We start from the raw sequence: 15,720 nt of genomic DNA, 5'->3' as shown, positions 1-15,720 counted from the left end.
GGGATACATTCTCATATATTCTAAGTTTCTGTTGATAATTGGAGTGCTACAATATGGGGTATTGTCTAGTTTCTCGCGGAGAAAAGAACTATCAGCACCGTAACAAGGCACTTGAAAATTAGTTTGCAATATCAACTGAATCATACTCCATGATACATCCAGTTGAATGTTTCAAATTTCTTTGTTAGAAGTATTGTAATATAATACATCATGTATGTAAGATTTGTTTGATGTCAAAGTACACAAGGATTGACCAAATTTATATAAAAAAATATCAACATCTACAATACTAAAGTTATATGGTATAAAAATTTATTTCATAATGCATCCAATGATATTTGATTTCACATTGTGAATATTGATAATGTTTACCTATAAAGTTGGTCAAACTTTATGCAGTTTGACTTCAGACAAAAATATTATGCAGACTAAAACAGGAAGTACTAGGATGTTGGGTCACCCCTTTAATATTAATATGCAATTTTTCTATTTTCAGAATTATTACACATTAATTGGCGACAAAGTCGTCCTCGCGTTCATGTAGAAATATAAACAGATAGGAAAGTCCGTAGCAAGAATCTTCAGCAATGTGTGGTAAACGCTCGCTTTAATTTGACGACGACTTAGCCAGTCAGTCTCATATAATGACCGTGTTATTATTTAATTTATTCACACTGGTACTGGAGTACAGTACCACAACTCTAACATATGAGAATTACTATTCATGACTGAAAGTAAAATGTCGTGGTTCAAGTAGAGACAAACACATATTTGAAAGTCTTGAGCAAGAATCTTAGGCAGAGGTGAGGTACAGTTGGTCATTAATTTTGATTTGATAACAAGCATTTGGGGTGTACCTGCCCTTGAACGTGTTGGTATTCATGAAGACCAAAAAAATGATAGGAAAGTCAAAAAGAATCTTTACACATAAAAATTGTACGAGTGCTCACTTTGGTTTGAAGATTACTTAGCCAGTCAGTTGCCTATGATAATTGTGTTATGCTTTTCACACTAGTGCATCACCACAGCTATCTGAGTATGACACTTCATACGAAGATCATATGCAATTTTGTTGTACGGAGAGCAATTCTGTCTTTCGTACCATATGAAGTTCACAACCAGGTCGTCACTGCACAGGCTATTATTTATGTCCTTGGGCAATCTGCAATGACTAGATCCATTACAAGCCCGTGTCACTCTCAACCATTTCTTAACAGCTTTATGTACGTCGACTAACTAAACCTAGTTTGTCCACCAGTTACGAAATCTCTACACCAAGAATATTCTTAAGCACACACCTCACATGTATGTAGGAAGCGCAAGTGCTCGCTTTATTTAACAAAAACGTTGTCGGCAACATCGACGTGACATGCACATAGGTAAATGATCTACTCCCAATACAGTACACATCGGTTTTCGCAAAAGTCAAACTTCACGCCTTTGATAAAAGTTTATAAAGAAAAGTATATATATCTACAACCTCCGTTCTTTTCTACTCTCTATAAGATTTGTTTTAAGTCAAACTTTGTACAGTTTAACCAAATTAATGCATTGAATCGTGGATTCGGTGTTCTTGATGCTTATGCTATTTTTTTCTAAAAACCTGGCCTGAGTTTATGTAATTTGACTGACAAAAACAACATATGACACAAATTTTGGGACGGAAGGACTATAATTTTGCTTGCATGTAGCTGACGAGGGACGTGTACGTGTGCATTCCGGACTAATCTTTCCAAATAGTGGTCATTTTTGTTTTTGGTTTTGAGAGACTTTGTGAACAAACTCGAATGACATGAATTAGTAAACAAAAAAATAATTTTGTGTGACAAAACTTAAATAATGATTAGTTGTATATGTATTGGCTCCCGAGTTCTTTACAGATAAAAACAAAGAAAAACAAGTCCTTTCGCAATTCATTTCTCCAAAAAAAAGTTTGACTAAGTTTATAGCAATAATAATATCTACTAGCCAAATAAATACAATATGAGTACATATTGCATACTCCCTCTATCCATATATATAGGGCCTAATGCGTTTTTCAAGGCTAACTTTGATCACATGTTAGAGCAATAATATATGACATGCAAGTTAGACAAAACATACCGTCAAATTCGTACGTGAAAGGAGATTCCAATGATATAATTTCCGCATTATACATCTCATATACTATTAATCTTACCGATAGTCAAAGGCAGTCTTGAAAAACTCATGAGACCCTATATATATGGATGGATGGATTAAGAGATCTATTAATACTGATTTAGCATTGTAAGTATTCATATTTTTACTATAAAACATGGTCAAGTCAACTTAAGGAAGTTTGAATGTATACCAAAGTTAAAACAAGGGACATTTACATTTCGACCCGTAACTTGAACCCACTACTCTCATTTACCCCTAATTTTCAGACCTACTCAGTTTTTACCTCTAATTCGTGGTGACAAATTATTTTCCAAATACCCCTGAGCAATGTTTCGGTCAGGTATTCTTTGCTTTTCAGGCTTGGTGACGTTCCTGTATAGCTGTCAGTGCTTTCTGTTCTTTTGTAGGAGACCTAAAAATATTTCTTCTCTCTGAAAACATAAACACCAAGAAACATGAAATGCCATCCATGGAGATGCTCAAGGATGCTACTAAATAACGGAAAACACCGACAGCTACACGAGAATGCCGCGAAGCTTAGAAAGTAGAGAATACCTAAAGGAAACGTCACTCGGGGTATTTCTATAACACCACACAATGGAATAGTCACAAAAATGAGTAGGTCTGAAAATATCAGTGGTAAATGTGAGTAATGAGTTTGAGTTAGGGGTATAAATGGAATTGTTCCTTAAAAGAATCATTTATTTATTTGTACTCGAGTTAACACTCAATATACACTCGGTCGATCATCCAGACAACTGCCTCCGCAGACAACTGCGCGTTAGCAAGCTCCATCAAGCAGGATGCATGCAAACAAAAGTTCTCCACGAAAAAAGACGGATGACGGCGAGGCGGACCTCACCGTCGACCTGTATCCATTCATACGCGAATACAAAGGCGGCCGTGTGGAGCGCTTCCTGCGCAGCCCATTCGTGGCAGCGTCGGAGGATGCGGCTGCCAACCGTGGCGTGGCAACGAGGGACGTCGTTGTCGACGAAAACACGGGAGTATCGGCACGCCTGTTTCTTCCCTCCAACGCAGCTGCTGCTGCTGCCACCGGCGGCGAGAGGCTCCCCGTCATCATGTACGTCCACGGCGGATCCTTCTGCACCGAGAGCGCCTTCTGCCGCACGTACAACAACTACGCCAGGTCACTCGCCGCGCGCGCCGGGGCGCTCGTCGTGTCCGTTGAGTACCGTCTCGCGCCAGAGCATCCCGTCCCTGCGGCCTACGACGATGCATGGGCGGCGCTCCAGTGGGTGGCGTCCGTCTCTGACCCCTGGCTCTCCGACTACGCCGACCCCGGGCGCACGTTCCTCGCCGGTGACAGCGCCGGCGGGAACATCGTCTACAACACGGCGGTGCGTGCGGCCAGCGGTGGTGGCACTGGAAACCACATCGACGTCGAGGGCCTTGTCATCGTGCACCCATACTTCTGGGGCGTCGAGCGGCTGTCCAGCTCCGAGCTAGTCTGGGACGGCGGCGCCATGTTTACACCCGAGTTCATCGACGGGGTCTGGCCGTTCGTTACGGCGGGCCGTCTCGGCAACGATGATTGCCGGGTCAACCCTATCGACGAGGAAATCGCCTCGCTGACATGCCGTCGTGTGCTGGTCGCCGTCGCCGAGAAGGACACCCTGCGTGACCGCGGGCGCTGTTTGGCGGCCCGCGTGCGTGACTGCTGCGCGTGGGCGGATGATGAGAACGCGGTGACATTGGTGGAGTCGGAGGGCGAAGACCATGGCTTCCACCTGTACAACCCACTCCGTGCGACCAGTAAGGTTCTCATGGAGGCCATAGTGCAGTTCATCAACCAGCCCACCGCCATGCCATTGCCGGCCGCTTTGCTCCCGGAGCTGCACGAGCTGCATGCATGCGGTGGTAACAAGGAGCCATCTGCTGGTGACATGGGCTCATGCTTGCCTATTCTAGGCGTGCCTACTAGGCCGTATATGGACGTATTTGGTTATGGCATGGCCATGAAAGCTTCGAGTGTCCCACAAGGTATGACACGTACTAGCTGCTTACACATTGGTGGACAGGGGAGAAGAGCATCCAAGACTAGATACGTGTTACCTTTGAGCCATGTCGTCAGGCATGACAAGACGAACATGAGGTTCTCGTTATCAGCAGCAACAGCTCCGGGGACTTGTGTTTTTCACAACTTCATCTAGTGGACGATGGTGTACAACTCTACATGCATCCATGATCCCAGGTGTCAGAAGGTCGGGGACACCGGTTGTGCATGCTCCAGCGTAAGTGCTAGTAAGAATATTACAGGGAAGGTACGTAAAAGGTTAACAGTAGGTTAATACCAATTACCAAGACCCCTATATATCCACCACACCACCAGCTGCTTTGGGCCAAAGAAATCTATATTGTGTATGTTTTTTTTTTGCGTGGTGTATGCTCTTCTTTCTTATAAACTATGTATGTAAGATCGATGTATGAATAATGTACTCTTAGTATATTGTCATACATCGAGTTTGTACAAATTTTCTGCTCTACTCCTCAACATCTGTACAACTCCACCGGTTCCAGAATATAAAGTGTATTAATTTTCGTGCAAGTCAAACTCGTGTATGTTTGATCAAATATACAACAAAATATCGACATCGACAATAGAAAATAAATAAAATATAAAAATACTTTTCTTGATGCATCTAATGATACAAAATTTGATATTATAGATATTGATATTTTTTCAAAAAAACTTTATCAAACATGCACATGTTTGACTTTTGAAAAGACTAATACACTATATATTTCGGAACGGAGGGAGTAGCAAACACCTACAACGGACATGCAATTGACATGGCATTTTGTACGGAAATACAAAATGCAACTATCCCCAACCTTTGAGCCACACCATAAGCGGATTTGGAACTGTGTTTTTTTAATACAACTATTGCCCCACTCTTATTTGCACACATTCGGCAAATTTTTCACTAGGGGTGATGTTTAAAAAAATGCAACTATCATCACACCCAATAGTTCCACGCAGCCACCGGAATGGAACTACCCCCTCTCCCCCCGCCTCCCCACCTAATTGTTCACGGCCGGCGAGTGTCCAAATGGGTTGATATGTCTGAAAAACATAACAAAATACAGTTATTGTCATGAGCAACACATCATGAAAATCTTAATAAGCATAAATAGAAATGAAGACAACCAAAAAGATGTTATCTAGTTGCACAAATAGTATTTTATGCAATTATGATCTTCAAAATGAGCAACTCCACTATAAATATGTGGCCCTAAAAATCAAAACTAACAATTACTTTGGAGTGCACAATTTAACTTTTGGAAATTTTGTTTTAAACTAACTACACCAGGGAAGAAAGATGAATCGTGCTGCAAAGAAAACACATTGTTTAAACTTAAATCAAGTTAAAATAACTGAATAGACCTAAAAATCCCAGGGAAAGTTTTAGTGATGTGTTGTGACCTTCATTACAAGCCCCTTTAATTGAGAGACAAACTTGCATGAATCTCAACATGAGATCGACACTTCTATATGTCAACAGAGAAATATGTCAAACGCGAAGAAAACATTTGATAAGTCATTGAAACTATTTACACTAAAAATGCAGGGCTTGAAAGACCGAGTTACTACTCCTTTGCAATAACACCAAACTGATTGGATACTAAAACATATGAATGACCACTGAGAACAAAATATAAAAATCCAACAAATCAATAAGCATACAGTACTCCCTCCATTCCTATATATTTTTATCATAAGTCAAAGTTTTCTAAGTTTGACCAAGTTTTGGAGGGGATAATCAGCATTGTCATATTAAATAAATACAATAGGAAAACATGGTTTATGATGGATCTAGTAACGATGATTAAGAATATTATAAACAGTAAAAAACGTACTGTGCCCGCATGCATGCACCAAGAATGAATATCTTAGACAACAGACGCAGGCAAACACATCCAATATCACAATAAGAAACTACTTAATAACTACACCTCCCAACCACTATCACTTTAGGCAAAAATATTACATTTTGCCTAATAAAGAGAAGAACTTAGGATATTACATTTTGTAGACAAATTGAGGATATTACATTAGAACTACTTGGAAAAGAGCCCAATAAGAGAGACGGTATAGCCCAAAATACGAGCCCAACCCAGATTGGAAAAGCAAACACACAAAGCCCACTCCCCATTGGCCCAACATACATGGAAAACAAATAAAATAAAAAAGAACTCCTGGGCCAACAAAGCACAATCGTGCCGACCCTCTTATATAGACAAGCAACAATGAATAAAATTAACTCATCCATAGATCTTGATGTTCGAGATTCAACAATTATATATGGACTACGATTTCACTATTTATCAGGTGACTTAGAATTAGCAAATACATTTTACATATGATCAGCTACAAAAAGCAAAATATGTGTAATTTCGTGTATCAAAAAATGCAAGTGCAATAATAAGGAAAAATACAACCACAAAAAAAATCACACAAAGTCTATAAAAATGAGAATCGAAGTCTTAACATTAAATTTAAACCAAATGGACATACCTATTTGTAATTATATACTATGTAAAACATGAAGAATAATTAAGTTTGAAAATATTTTTTGGTATACAAATACACATTTAATACAAAGCCATATATAACAAAAACAATTGCACAATGTTAGTACTAAAGCAGCACCAAGTTAAACTATGAACCAACAAATGAATATGGTAGTTTGAGTTAGGTTCGTAATCGATCCCCTTGTGCTACAGAACCTATTACATTTTCTTCTTAACTTTACAAAGCCTAATACATTACATACAATAAATGTACGAAAACTGAGGACCACAAAAGGAAGGGAAAAACAACAAAATGGATTAAAAGCCCGCAATAGAAGGGGAAAAGCCCAGAAACACACGAAGGGACAAGACAACATTCGGCCCATTACCCAATATATTTTTCAGGACCGGCCTTGGATTATCTTTGGGACATGTTTGCATATAGAGAAGCTTGGGGGCGTGTCGATAGTTGTGTGGCTAGCGTCGTTTGTAAAGCAAATGTGTGATGATGTTTCTCTAATTTCTAGGACAATGGTCGGCTGCATTGTTCTCCTCCAATGCCTACTTCAGCGATGGTCGGTGGTCAGTCACCATGGATATTTATGTTCTTTAGTTATCTTCCTTGTGTAGGTTGGCCGTGGCGATGTAACCTCTTTTTATATTTCTGTCTATACTAGCAAAACGGCCCGCGTGTTGCAATGGGCGAACAAAAATCAGAATCTCGAATGGCCATGACCACATTTTGCTGCATCACCGAGATAAACTATCACTTTCATTTTCTTGAAAGTGTGAACAATTTTTTAAAATCATGAACATGTTTTAAAACTTGTCAACATATCTGAAATAGTGAACATTTTTCAAAATGATGAACATTTCTTTACAGATTTTCAAACATTATCTAAAATCATGAAAAAATTGAATTCGTGAAAATTTTACAATATATGCAAATATTTTTTTATAAAATTGTTAACATTTTTCTTGAATAGGCGAACATTTCTAGAATCGAAGAACATTTTTTTCAAAACTGGTGGAACAATTTTTGAAATCATGAATATTTTCTTGATTCAACGAACATTTTTTGAAATGCATGTTCAGTTTCTAAATCAGCAAACATTTTATGAATCAAAAAACCATTCTGTATGTCATGAACAGTTTTTTATTTCATAGGATATTTTTCAATTCAGGGACATTTTTTAAATAGGCGAAATTTTGTTCAACTTCATCACTACTTTTTAATTCATGAACTTTTTTTATTTCCAGAACAGTTGTTTTCCAAATTCGGAATCTTTTTTCGATATGCAAACATATTTGAAAAATCATGAACATTTTCTAAACCCACAAACATTTATGAATTATTAAACATTTTATTCAAAAACCATCATTTTTGTAAAAAAATCGGTACTTTATGAAATCCTAAAAAAATAAAAATAGTAAAAAAGACAAAAAAGGAAAATGAAAATTTAAAAACAGATCGTCCGGACATAGGCCGAGCCGAACAGGCCCGTTGTGTCTTCTCACAGCATACAGAGCGCAATATAGAAGGTTCCTACTGGATGGCCTGGCCCAGGCAGGTATTCCCCTATGTGAATTTTTTTTATCATTTATAGATGGCATCGGTGGATAATATTTTACAACTTTGAGGGCAATTTCGGTGACGTACCGTGAGAAGCAATAGCCCTCTTTATTAATACAGTTTTCCTAAGTCTAGACTTTGTTATGTCATAGGCGATGATGTATTCCTTTGATCTTGCATGAAGTTTCGTATAGATTTTTTTTAGTTTTTCTTTTTTCTTTTTATATACTATATTACTTGATTAAGACTTTTTTTTACACAGTCTAGACTTTTTTATGTCTTAGTCGATCATATATTCTTTCGATCTTGCATGACGATTCATACATATTTTTTTTAGTTTTTCTTTTTTCTTGTTATATACTATATTACTTGATTGAGACTTTTTTTAACACAGTACAAACGCAAGCGTTTATATACACGCGCATACACTCATCCCTATGAACGCACATACGCACACTCTACCCTTATGAGCACATCCGAAAGACTGAGCCGGCATATCATCTTGAAATCTACAAAATCACTGTAGACCCCTCGTTGTCAACCGGAGCGTCTCCTGCCACTGAATGCGCGTCGCCGAAAATCCTGAAATAAATCCAAAAATAAATGCGGACACCTGGTGGGCTAGGGATACCACAGTCCCTCTAACCTCCAACCACAGATTGATTCCCTACTTGACTGACACTTGGGACCTATTTCTTTTGAACACATTGATTGAGATCTAGCCGCACCCTCATTATTTTTTGTAGTTTACAAAAACACTCAATAAATGCTCTTATTTTTCTCAAAAAATTATGTTTACCAATGCATTAATTGCAATGTAGCATACATAAAAGTACATGTATTGGTCAATTTTCTCTTAATACCATAGTTTTAAATAGCGCGCTAAGCATCTTAGCGGCGGACCTCTTTCAAATGCTATAGCGTGCTATAGCGGAACTATAGCGCGCTATTTAAAATGTTTGTTCATTTGTTTGGACCAAAGTCTCTTAGCGCAAGATCTTTTGTAAACGCTATAGCGTGCTATAGCGGAGCTATAGCGGGCTATTTAAAACAGTGCTTAATACTTAAATACAATGATTTAATGCACCTTGAAATCTGAACTTGTGATGAAGAACAACCAAATTAAGCCTTATAAAGTGGAAAAAATTAAAATTTTGAGATGAGCCCTATGAACCGGAAAGAAGGAAGTAGCATGTAAATCCTAGTAACTCTTTTTTTTAAGAAAATGAGAATGACCCCCGGCCTCTGCATCTGAGCGATGCATACGGCTACTTTATTAATTATTCTCACAAAACTTTACAAAGCTATACAACAGCAAGACTAAAGTCACCGTCTAAGCAACAACTGTCGTTACACCTATCCAATTGATGAAGAGGCGCAGATAGTCTGAGCCTAATACTAAACAGACATCGCAGCCAAACCTACACATCTAAAACACGAGGTTTCAACCAAATCTAGCATTACTCTTAATATGTAGGCGTGTAGGCCACGAGTATGTTGTGACCGGCGAAGGAAGAGAGAGGTTCATTTCAAGTCGAGAGAGGCGGCATTTCCTCTTCCACGTAAGTTCTCACGCTGCACGATGTCTCGGCTGCTCCTGGCGGCCGCCGTGGCCACGCTCGTGCTCGCCGTCGGAGCGTTCGAAATCGAGGAGGCGACTCTGGCCAGCATCCAGCTCGGCTTCAAGAACGGCAGCCTCACCTCCGTGGAGCTCGTCCGGCTCTACCTGGACCGCATCCGCCGCCTCAACCCGCTCCTCCGCGCTGTCATCGAGGTCAACCCGGACGCGCTCCGCCATGCCGCTCGTGCCGACGCGGAGCGCCGCTCGGCCTCCCCTGTCAAATACCTCGCCGGCGGCGGGCTCCTGCACGGCGTCCCCATCCTCCTCAAGGACAACATCGCCACGCACGACGCGCTCAACACCACAGCCGGCTCCTTGGCGCTGCTGGGGTCCTTGACGAGGCGGGACGCCGGCGTGGTGCGCCGCCTCCGCCTGGCCGGCGCGGTGGTGCTCGGCAAGGCCAACCTCGACGAGTGGGCCAACTTCCGCAGCCTGCATGGCTCAGACGGCTGGAGTGCGCGCGGCGGACAGGCTCGGGTAACTAATTAATTACAGCACAAAACATGATTTGTTTTTCTCATTTTACTCGGTCGACCATCTTGTAGTTTTCCTCTTAAGTCTTAGAATTAACCATGAATTTAACCAGTAATTTTGCTCGTTTGTTCTGCTGCTAGTATAGAATCCGTACGTGCTCTCGGCTGATCCGTGCGGGTCGAGCGGGGGTTCGGCTATCGCCACGGCGGCAAACATGGTCGCGGTGACGCTGGGAACGGAGAGGGACGGCTCCATACTCTGCCCGGCGTCGCTGAACTCGGTGGTCGGGATCAAACCCACGGTGGGGTTGACCAGCCGGGCCGGAGTCATCCCCACCACACCACGGCAAGACACCATCGGGTAAGAGATGACTCATACGTACTAAAATATGCCCTATTAGACACCGTTTGACTTTAGCAGATCTGATACACACCTTATAATATGCCCGATTATGATGCACTAGAACAAATGCATAGTGGTATTTGTTTCTTATATTCTTGTCCATATAGTACTATGTCGAAATGCATCAATCGAGAGACGGGGTGGTGTAACATTCTTTTTTCTAATATATATGGGGGAACGGACGATTTAGACGTTGCCATTTCAACCTTCAAAAATAGCATATGCCCGGATAGATACCATTTGACTTCAGCATATCGGATATACATAATGAAGGCCCGTGTTGCCGCGCCCGACCATCTTGACGGCATTATGGTAGAAATATTTGAGAAAAGGAAGTATAGAGTACATGTATGTGAGATTTGACTTATAGTACGTTCAAAGTCTTGGGCTCTTGGCTATATAAGATTTGACATTATTTGATTGCATATGTTAGCACAGATTTGTTCAGAATAAATAGAAGAGATAATTGAAAATTCAAACTCAAGATTGACACCGCACAACACAAGCTTTACCAAAGACCCACGGGAGGATCTGGGATAGAAGCCTTATGTAGAGTTAATATTGTCCATGGAGCATACATAAAAATAGGACATTGGGCACTCTGAATCATCCGGTTTCAGCTAGCAAAAAACAATGTTGTCATTTGGATGCTCGAACGATGTTACACTACACGATACTGAGAGCAACATTTAAATACGACAAGAAAAAATGCATATGTAAATATGCGTTTTCTCAATCGTAGGTATGGTGTAACACACTACAATAGCTAACTTCAAATTCCTTTTGGCAGAAAAATAAAATCCGTCACCTTGAACTGAAGCTAATATGACGGTGCCTTAAATTGAAGCTAATAATTACGTTGGTATACCAATGACGAAATCGGGTGAACTCACGCGGCATGGGCCGTCGACTGAGAGACGAAATGGTTTACCCGATTTCTAGGCCTGGGCTATGTATGTTTTTCAAAGTTGGCGGACCGATTCACCGGAGAATGCCCAAGTCAGCCTATGGATAAGCGGCCCGGTTACAGTGCGCCGCATGGGTTGCGCGGGGAAAAAGGCTGAGGCGCGAGTGGTAAACGATCGAAAGAGATCTGGAGCGTTCAGTGGCGGGATCCAGTGGAAGAGTGCTATGGTTTGGCGTAGCTACCTCAGTTTTACTGTTTCTTAATAATATATGGGATGCATAGTGGCATATACTCCCTCCGTTTCAAATTACTCGTCGTAGAAATGGATGTATCTAGAACTAAAATACATCTAGATACATTCATACCCGCGACAAGTAATTCGGAACGGAGGGAGTATCTCTTAGAGAAATATAGTTGTTTTGATATTCTTGTAGACAGAGTAAGTCGAAATGCATCAAGCGAGATACGTGATGTGGAACATCATTTTTCTAACATGGGGTAGTAAGAGACGATTGAGACTAAACTTTGCCACTTGCCATGCCATAATTCAAATATAGAATATGCCCTATGGGATACCGTTTGACTTCAGGATATATTTATGGGGTGCAATATCGGATGCTCAGTGGTATCTTTCAGAAAAACGTATTTGCACGCCAAAAATATATTGTTCAACTCCCCAATTGGCTAGTTGCTACTCCTTGCTAAGCATATAAATATTCCTAGTGGTCCAGACTAGAGAGAACCCAACTCTAAATAACATTTCACTTTGTGTAGATGGTATTAAGAAACCAATATTTGTTGAAAATGCAGTCAGGAATACCCTTGATGTTAATGTGGAGTTGTACATCCTCCTCCACAACCAAATGAGCAAGACTCACTCTGTTATTTTTTGCAAATACTGCTAAGCATCCTATATATCTCAATAAGTGGTTGCCATATATGTCTATTTTCGTTAATTTTGTACAGTCACGTGTGGTCATACCTATGCATATGAAATTTCTGCACATGCATATTTCCAGACATGTTCAAAGCCACCGGGTTTTATTTTAGAACCTAAGGAAATGCATATATGAACAAGTTTTAAAAAACCTTGAGATTTATGTAACTGCAGACCTATTTGCCGCACGGTAGCAGATGCAGTCCATGTGTTGGACGCCATTGTTGGCTACGATGCCCGGGATGCAGCAGCCACGAGGAGAACTTCCAAATACATTCCCCGTGGTGGGTATATGCAGTTCTTAAACATGGATGGATTAAAGGGGAAGAGAATCGGTGTCCCCAACGGCTTCTTCAACTTCCCGGATGGAACTGTGCAGCAGACGGTTTACGGGCAACATCTCAACACAATGAGGTATATATTGGTGAAATTAATCCACATTTCTGTTTTATAGCATGTTTTTTCTAATAGTTCACTTCACATGTTCTTGAAGGAAACAAGGAGCTATTCTTATTGAGAACCTGGACATAGAAAATTTAGATATCATAATGGATAACCTTAACAATGGGCAACAGATTGCATTACCAGCAGAGTTCAAGTTAAGCCTCAACTCTTACCTATTAGACTTATCCTACTCCCCAGTTCGATCACTTGCAGAGATCATTGCTTTCAACAATGCACATCCCATCGAGGTCAGCTCTAAATTATAGTTTCCTGTTCATTGTACATGTATGCATTTCCTCTCGCCATGATCGATGTTATCTTTTGTTTAGTTTTATTCTCATGCATTCACCTTTTTATATCTTAAGAGTTGAACAAATAAATATTGTGAAATTTAATTCTCTAACATTAATGTATGGTAGGAGAGGCTGAAAGAAATCGGGCAGATCATCTTCCTGGCGGCCGAGAACACGACTGGCATCGGTGCTCCAGAGAGAGCAGCGATCCGTCAGCTTAAGAAGCTGTCCGCCAATGGGCTGGAGAAGTTGATGAAGGAGCACAAGCTAGATGCCATCGTGATGCCCAACGCTGATGCATCCTCGGCGCTCGCCATTGGTGGCATGCCGGGCATATCCGTGCCGGCCGGGTACGGCAAGATGGGGGTGCCATTTGGTCTCTGCTTTGGTGGGTTGAGGGGGTACGACCCGAGGTTGATTGAGATGGCATACGCGTTCGAGCAAAACACCAAGGTCAGGAAAGCTCCCATGTTCATGCCATAGAACAATTGACAAGGCGGTGATCACCGGAGCACAAAGATTAGACCTTCTGCAGAAATATTTCTAAGTTATCCACCTTAGCTGCAAAGGACAAACATCATCTTCCCAGCAACTACATTTGTTATTAATGTAGCTTCATCATGGTGAGTATAATAAACTATGAATAAGTATTGTAATAATACTTGCATGGTGATGTATTCATATAGGAAGTCCAAGGGATCTTCTAGAAAACGCGTACTCTATCTAACTAGGGCTCGTATACGGTAAAGAAATTTACATAAGTGAATTCGGCATCCGTACTTACTTAGGAGACATTCCTGGCAGAGTGCCTGACTTTGTAGATTTAACCATTCTTTGGATCCAGCTCGGAAATGGCCAAGACTCTACCGGCCATTGTAGGACACAGGGTCGGAGGTCATGATAGGAGATTGTTTGCCCAACCCAATCATAATGCCAACCGTCGGAGTGAGCTCACGGAAGGACCAAGTAAGAATGGAGGAGGAGCGTGTGAGATATTTTCTGGGACTTGTTCCCTTTCGCAATTCAGCAATGGAAAACTATCTATATACTACGACAATACAACTCCATGATATCACCATGGGAGTGGTTGAAACACTATTCTCTACATGCGAGTGGTATGGGTTGCCCCATGTGTAGTCAACACATGGGGCCCACCAGCTCAAACATATGGAGCCCAACCGGGGACCACCCCACGTTTGGCGTGCATGGGGCTTGACGTGGGCTTCCTTCCCAGGATCCTCCTTCTAAGGGTTGCCCTTGACGGGAGACTGGGTTGAACCGAACATAGATCGACCTATTCGACCTCATAAGGGCATCTTTAACATTGACCCTCAAACTAGACACCACATCCGTTCGTGGACCGGAGGACCAATCCACGAACACTGATACAGGAGCCGGCCACCCAACCGTAGTTGCATACATTTTAAACCAATTTTTAACAAATGATACAAAATTTCAGCAAACACTGATTTCATACAAGTTTGGTCATAATTTACATAGAACTGCCAATATTCCGGTCATTTAACTTAAAACTAGAAAAAAACTAAAGCTTGTAGCAGACGACGACCTCGTATGCGTGGCCACACTGCCTAGCCCCACCGTCGCCGTCCCCCCTCCAGCAGTAGAATGGCGCGTGTCTGTTGCACGCAACAACCTTGTCTGGCTATTGCACAGCGATTGCTAAGGAGCCACTCCGCTTCCTCTAGCGCGGTGCGGAGGGCCGCCGCGGCCAATGCAGATGCCGCCCGTGAAGCCATGGTGGTGGCCTTGCCCCTGCCAGCATTGGCATAGGAGTAGCTAAGTGACTACTCCTGGCCTATCTTGGCGGGCTCGGGGACAAGGCGATGGCGGTGCCTCGCAGGCATCTCTGCAGTGGTGGCCTTGCCCCTGCCAGCATTGGCATAGGAGTAGCTAAGTGACTACTCCTGGCCTATCTTGGCGGGCTCGGGGACAAGGCGATGGTGGCGCCTCGCAGGCATCTCTGTAGTGGTGACGGAGCGGTCGAGGGCCCAGGCGGCGGCGAGGTCGGGTTTTGTTGAGGAGCCAACACGGTGCCGTGTCCAACTTGGTGAAGCGGACCAGCGGGCAGCGTGTCGCCGCTCATACCGTATCGCCTAGCTTGCTTCCCTTTACACGACGGACATGATGGCCCACAATCCTGAGGCACCTCCGCCACCGAGGTAGTGAAGGATGTAACCGCGTGCATTGGCAGTCATGGGAGGCAGTTCATCCTTCACAAACTGGCCAAGGACGGTGTGTCGATATCGGTTGTGCAGCGCGGCACCGCCGACTCCTTGCTCATGTGGCGCCCAATTTAAACGTTGTGGTTGCATGCTGGCGATGCCGGATCCTCCCTCACACGGTGTTTGATCTGGACACCGCCATGGTTGC

General features: G+C 42.2%; 2 protein-coding genes across 2 annotated transcripts; both read left to right on the top strand.

Moving 5' to 3' along the window:
* Nucleotides 1–2,922: 2,922 nt before the first annotated feature.
* LOC123184255 (probable carboxylesterase 5) lies at nucleotides 2,923–4,700 on the top strand. The gene has a single exon (XM_044596400.1). It carries the CDS (start codon nucleotides 2,946–2,948, stop codon nucleotides 4,314–4,316), a length of 1,371 nt encoding a protein of 456 aa, XP_044452335.1. The 5' UTR covers nucleotides 2,923–2,945; the 3' UTR covers nucleotides 4,317–4,700.
* Nucleotides 4,701–9,737: 5,037 nt separating this feature from the next.
* LOC123184254 (probable amidase At4g34880) lies at nucleotides 9,738–14,056 on the top strand. Its single transcript, XM_044596399.1, has 5 exons — nucleotides 9,738–10,349; nucleotides 10,492–10,706; nucleotides 12,767–13,006; nucleotides 13,086–13,284; nucleotides 13,456–14,056. Exons 1-5 carry the CDS (start codon nucleotides 9,834–9,836, stop codon nucleotides 13,810–13,812), a joined length of 1,527 nt encoding a protein of 508 aa, XP_044452334.1. The 5' UTR covers nucleotides 9,738–9,833; the 3' UTR covers nucleotides 13,813–14,056.
* Nucleotides 14,057–15,720: the final 1,664 nt, after the last annotated feature.

Source organism: Triticum aestivum, chromosome 2A (assembly GCF_018294505.1).
Source record: "Triticum aestivum cultivar Chinese Spring chromosome 2A, IWGSC CS RefSeq v2.1, whole genome shotgun sequence".
Taxonomy (NCBI): domain Eukaryota; kingdom Viridiplantae; phylum Streptophyta; class Magnoliopsida; order Poales; family Poaceae; genus Triticum; species Triticum aestivum.
The sequence above is the reverse complement of the archived record's forward strand: the minus strand, read 5'-3'. Positions and strand labels throughout refer to the sequence as shown.

Bases quoted from the DNA above. Each gene is read 5' to 3' on its own strand.
- LOC123184254 (XM_044596399.1), top strand. From the start codon at position 9,834: ATGTCTCGGCTGCTCCTGGCGGCCGCCGTGGCCACGCTCGTGCTCGCC. The intron at 10,350-10,491 runs GTAACTAATTAA...CTGCTAGTATAG, and splicing joins CGCGCGGCGGACAGGCTCGG to AATCCGTACGTGCTCTCGGC. The intron at 13,285-13,455 runs GTCAGCTCTAAA...AATGTATGGTAG, and splicing joins ACAATGCACATCCCATCGAG to GAGAGGCTGAAAGAAATCGG.
- LOC123184255 (XM_044596400.1), top strand. From the start codon at position 2,946: ATGCATGCAAACAAAAGTTCTCCACGAAAAAAGACGGATGACGGCGAG.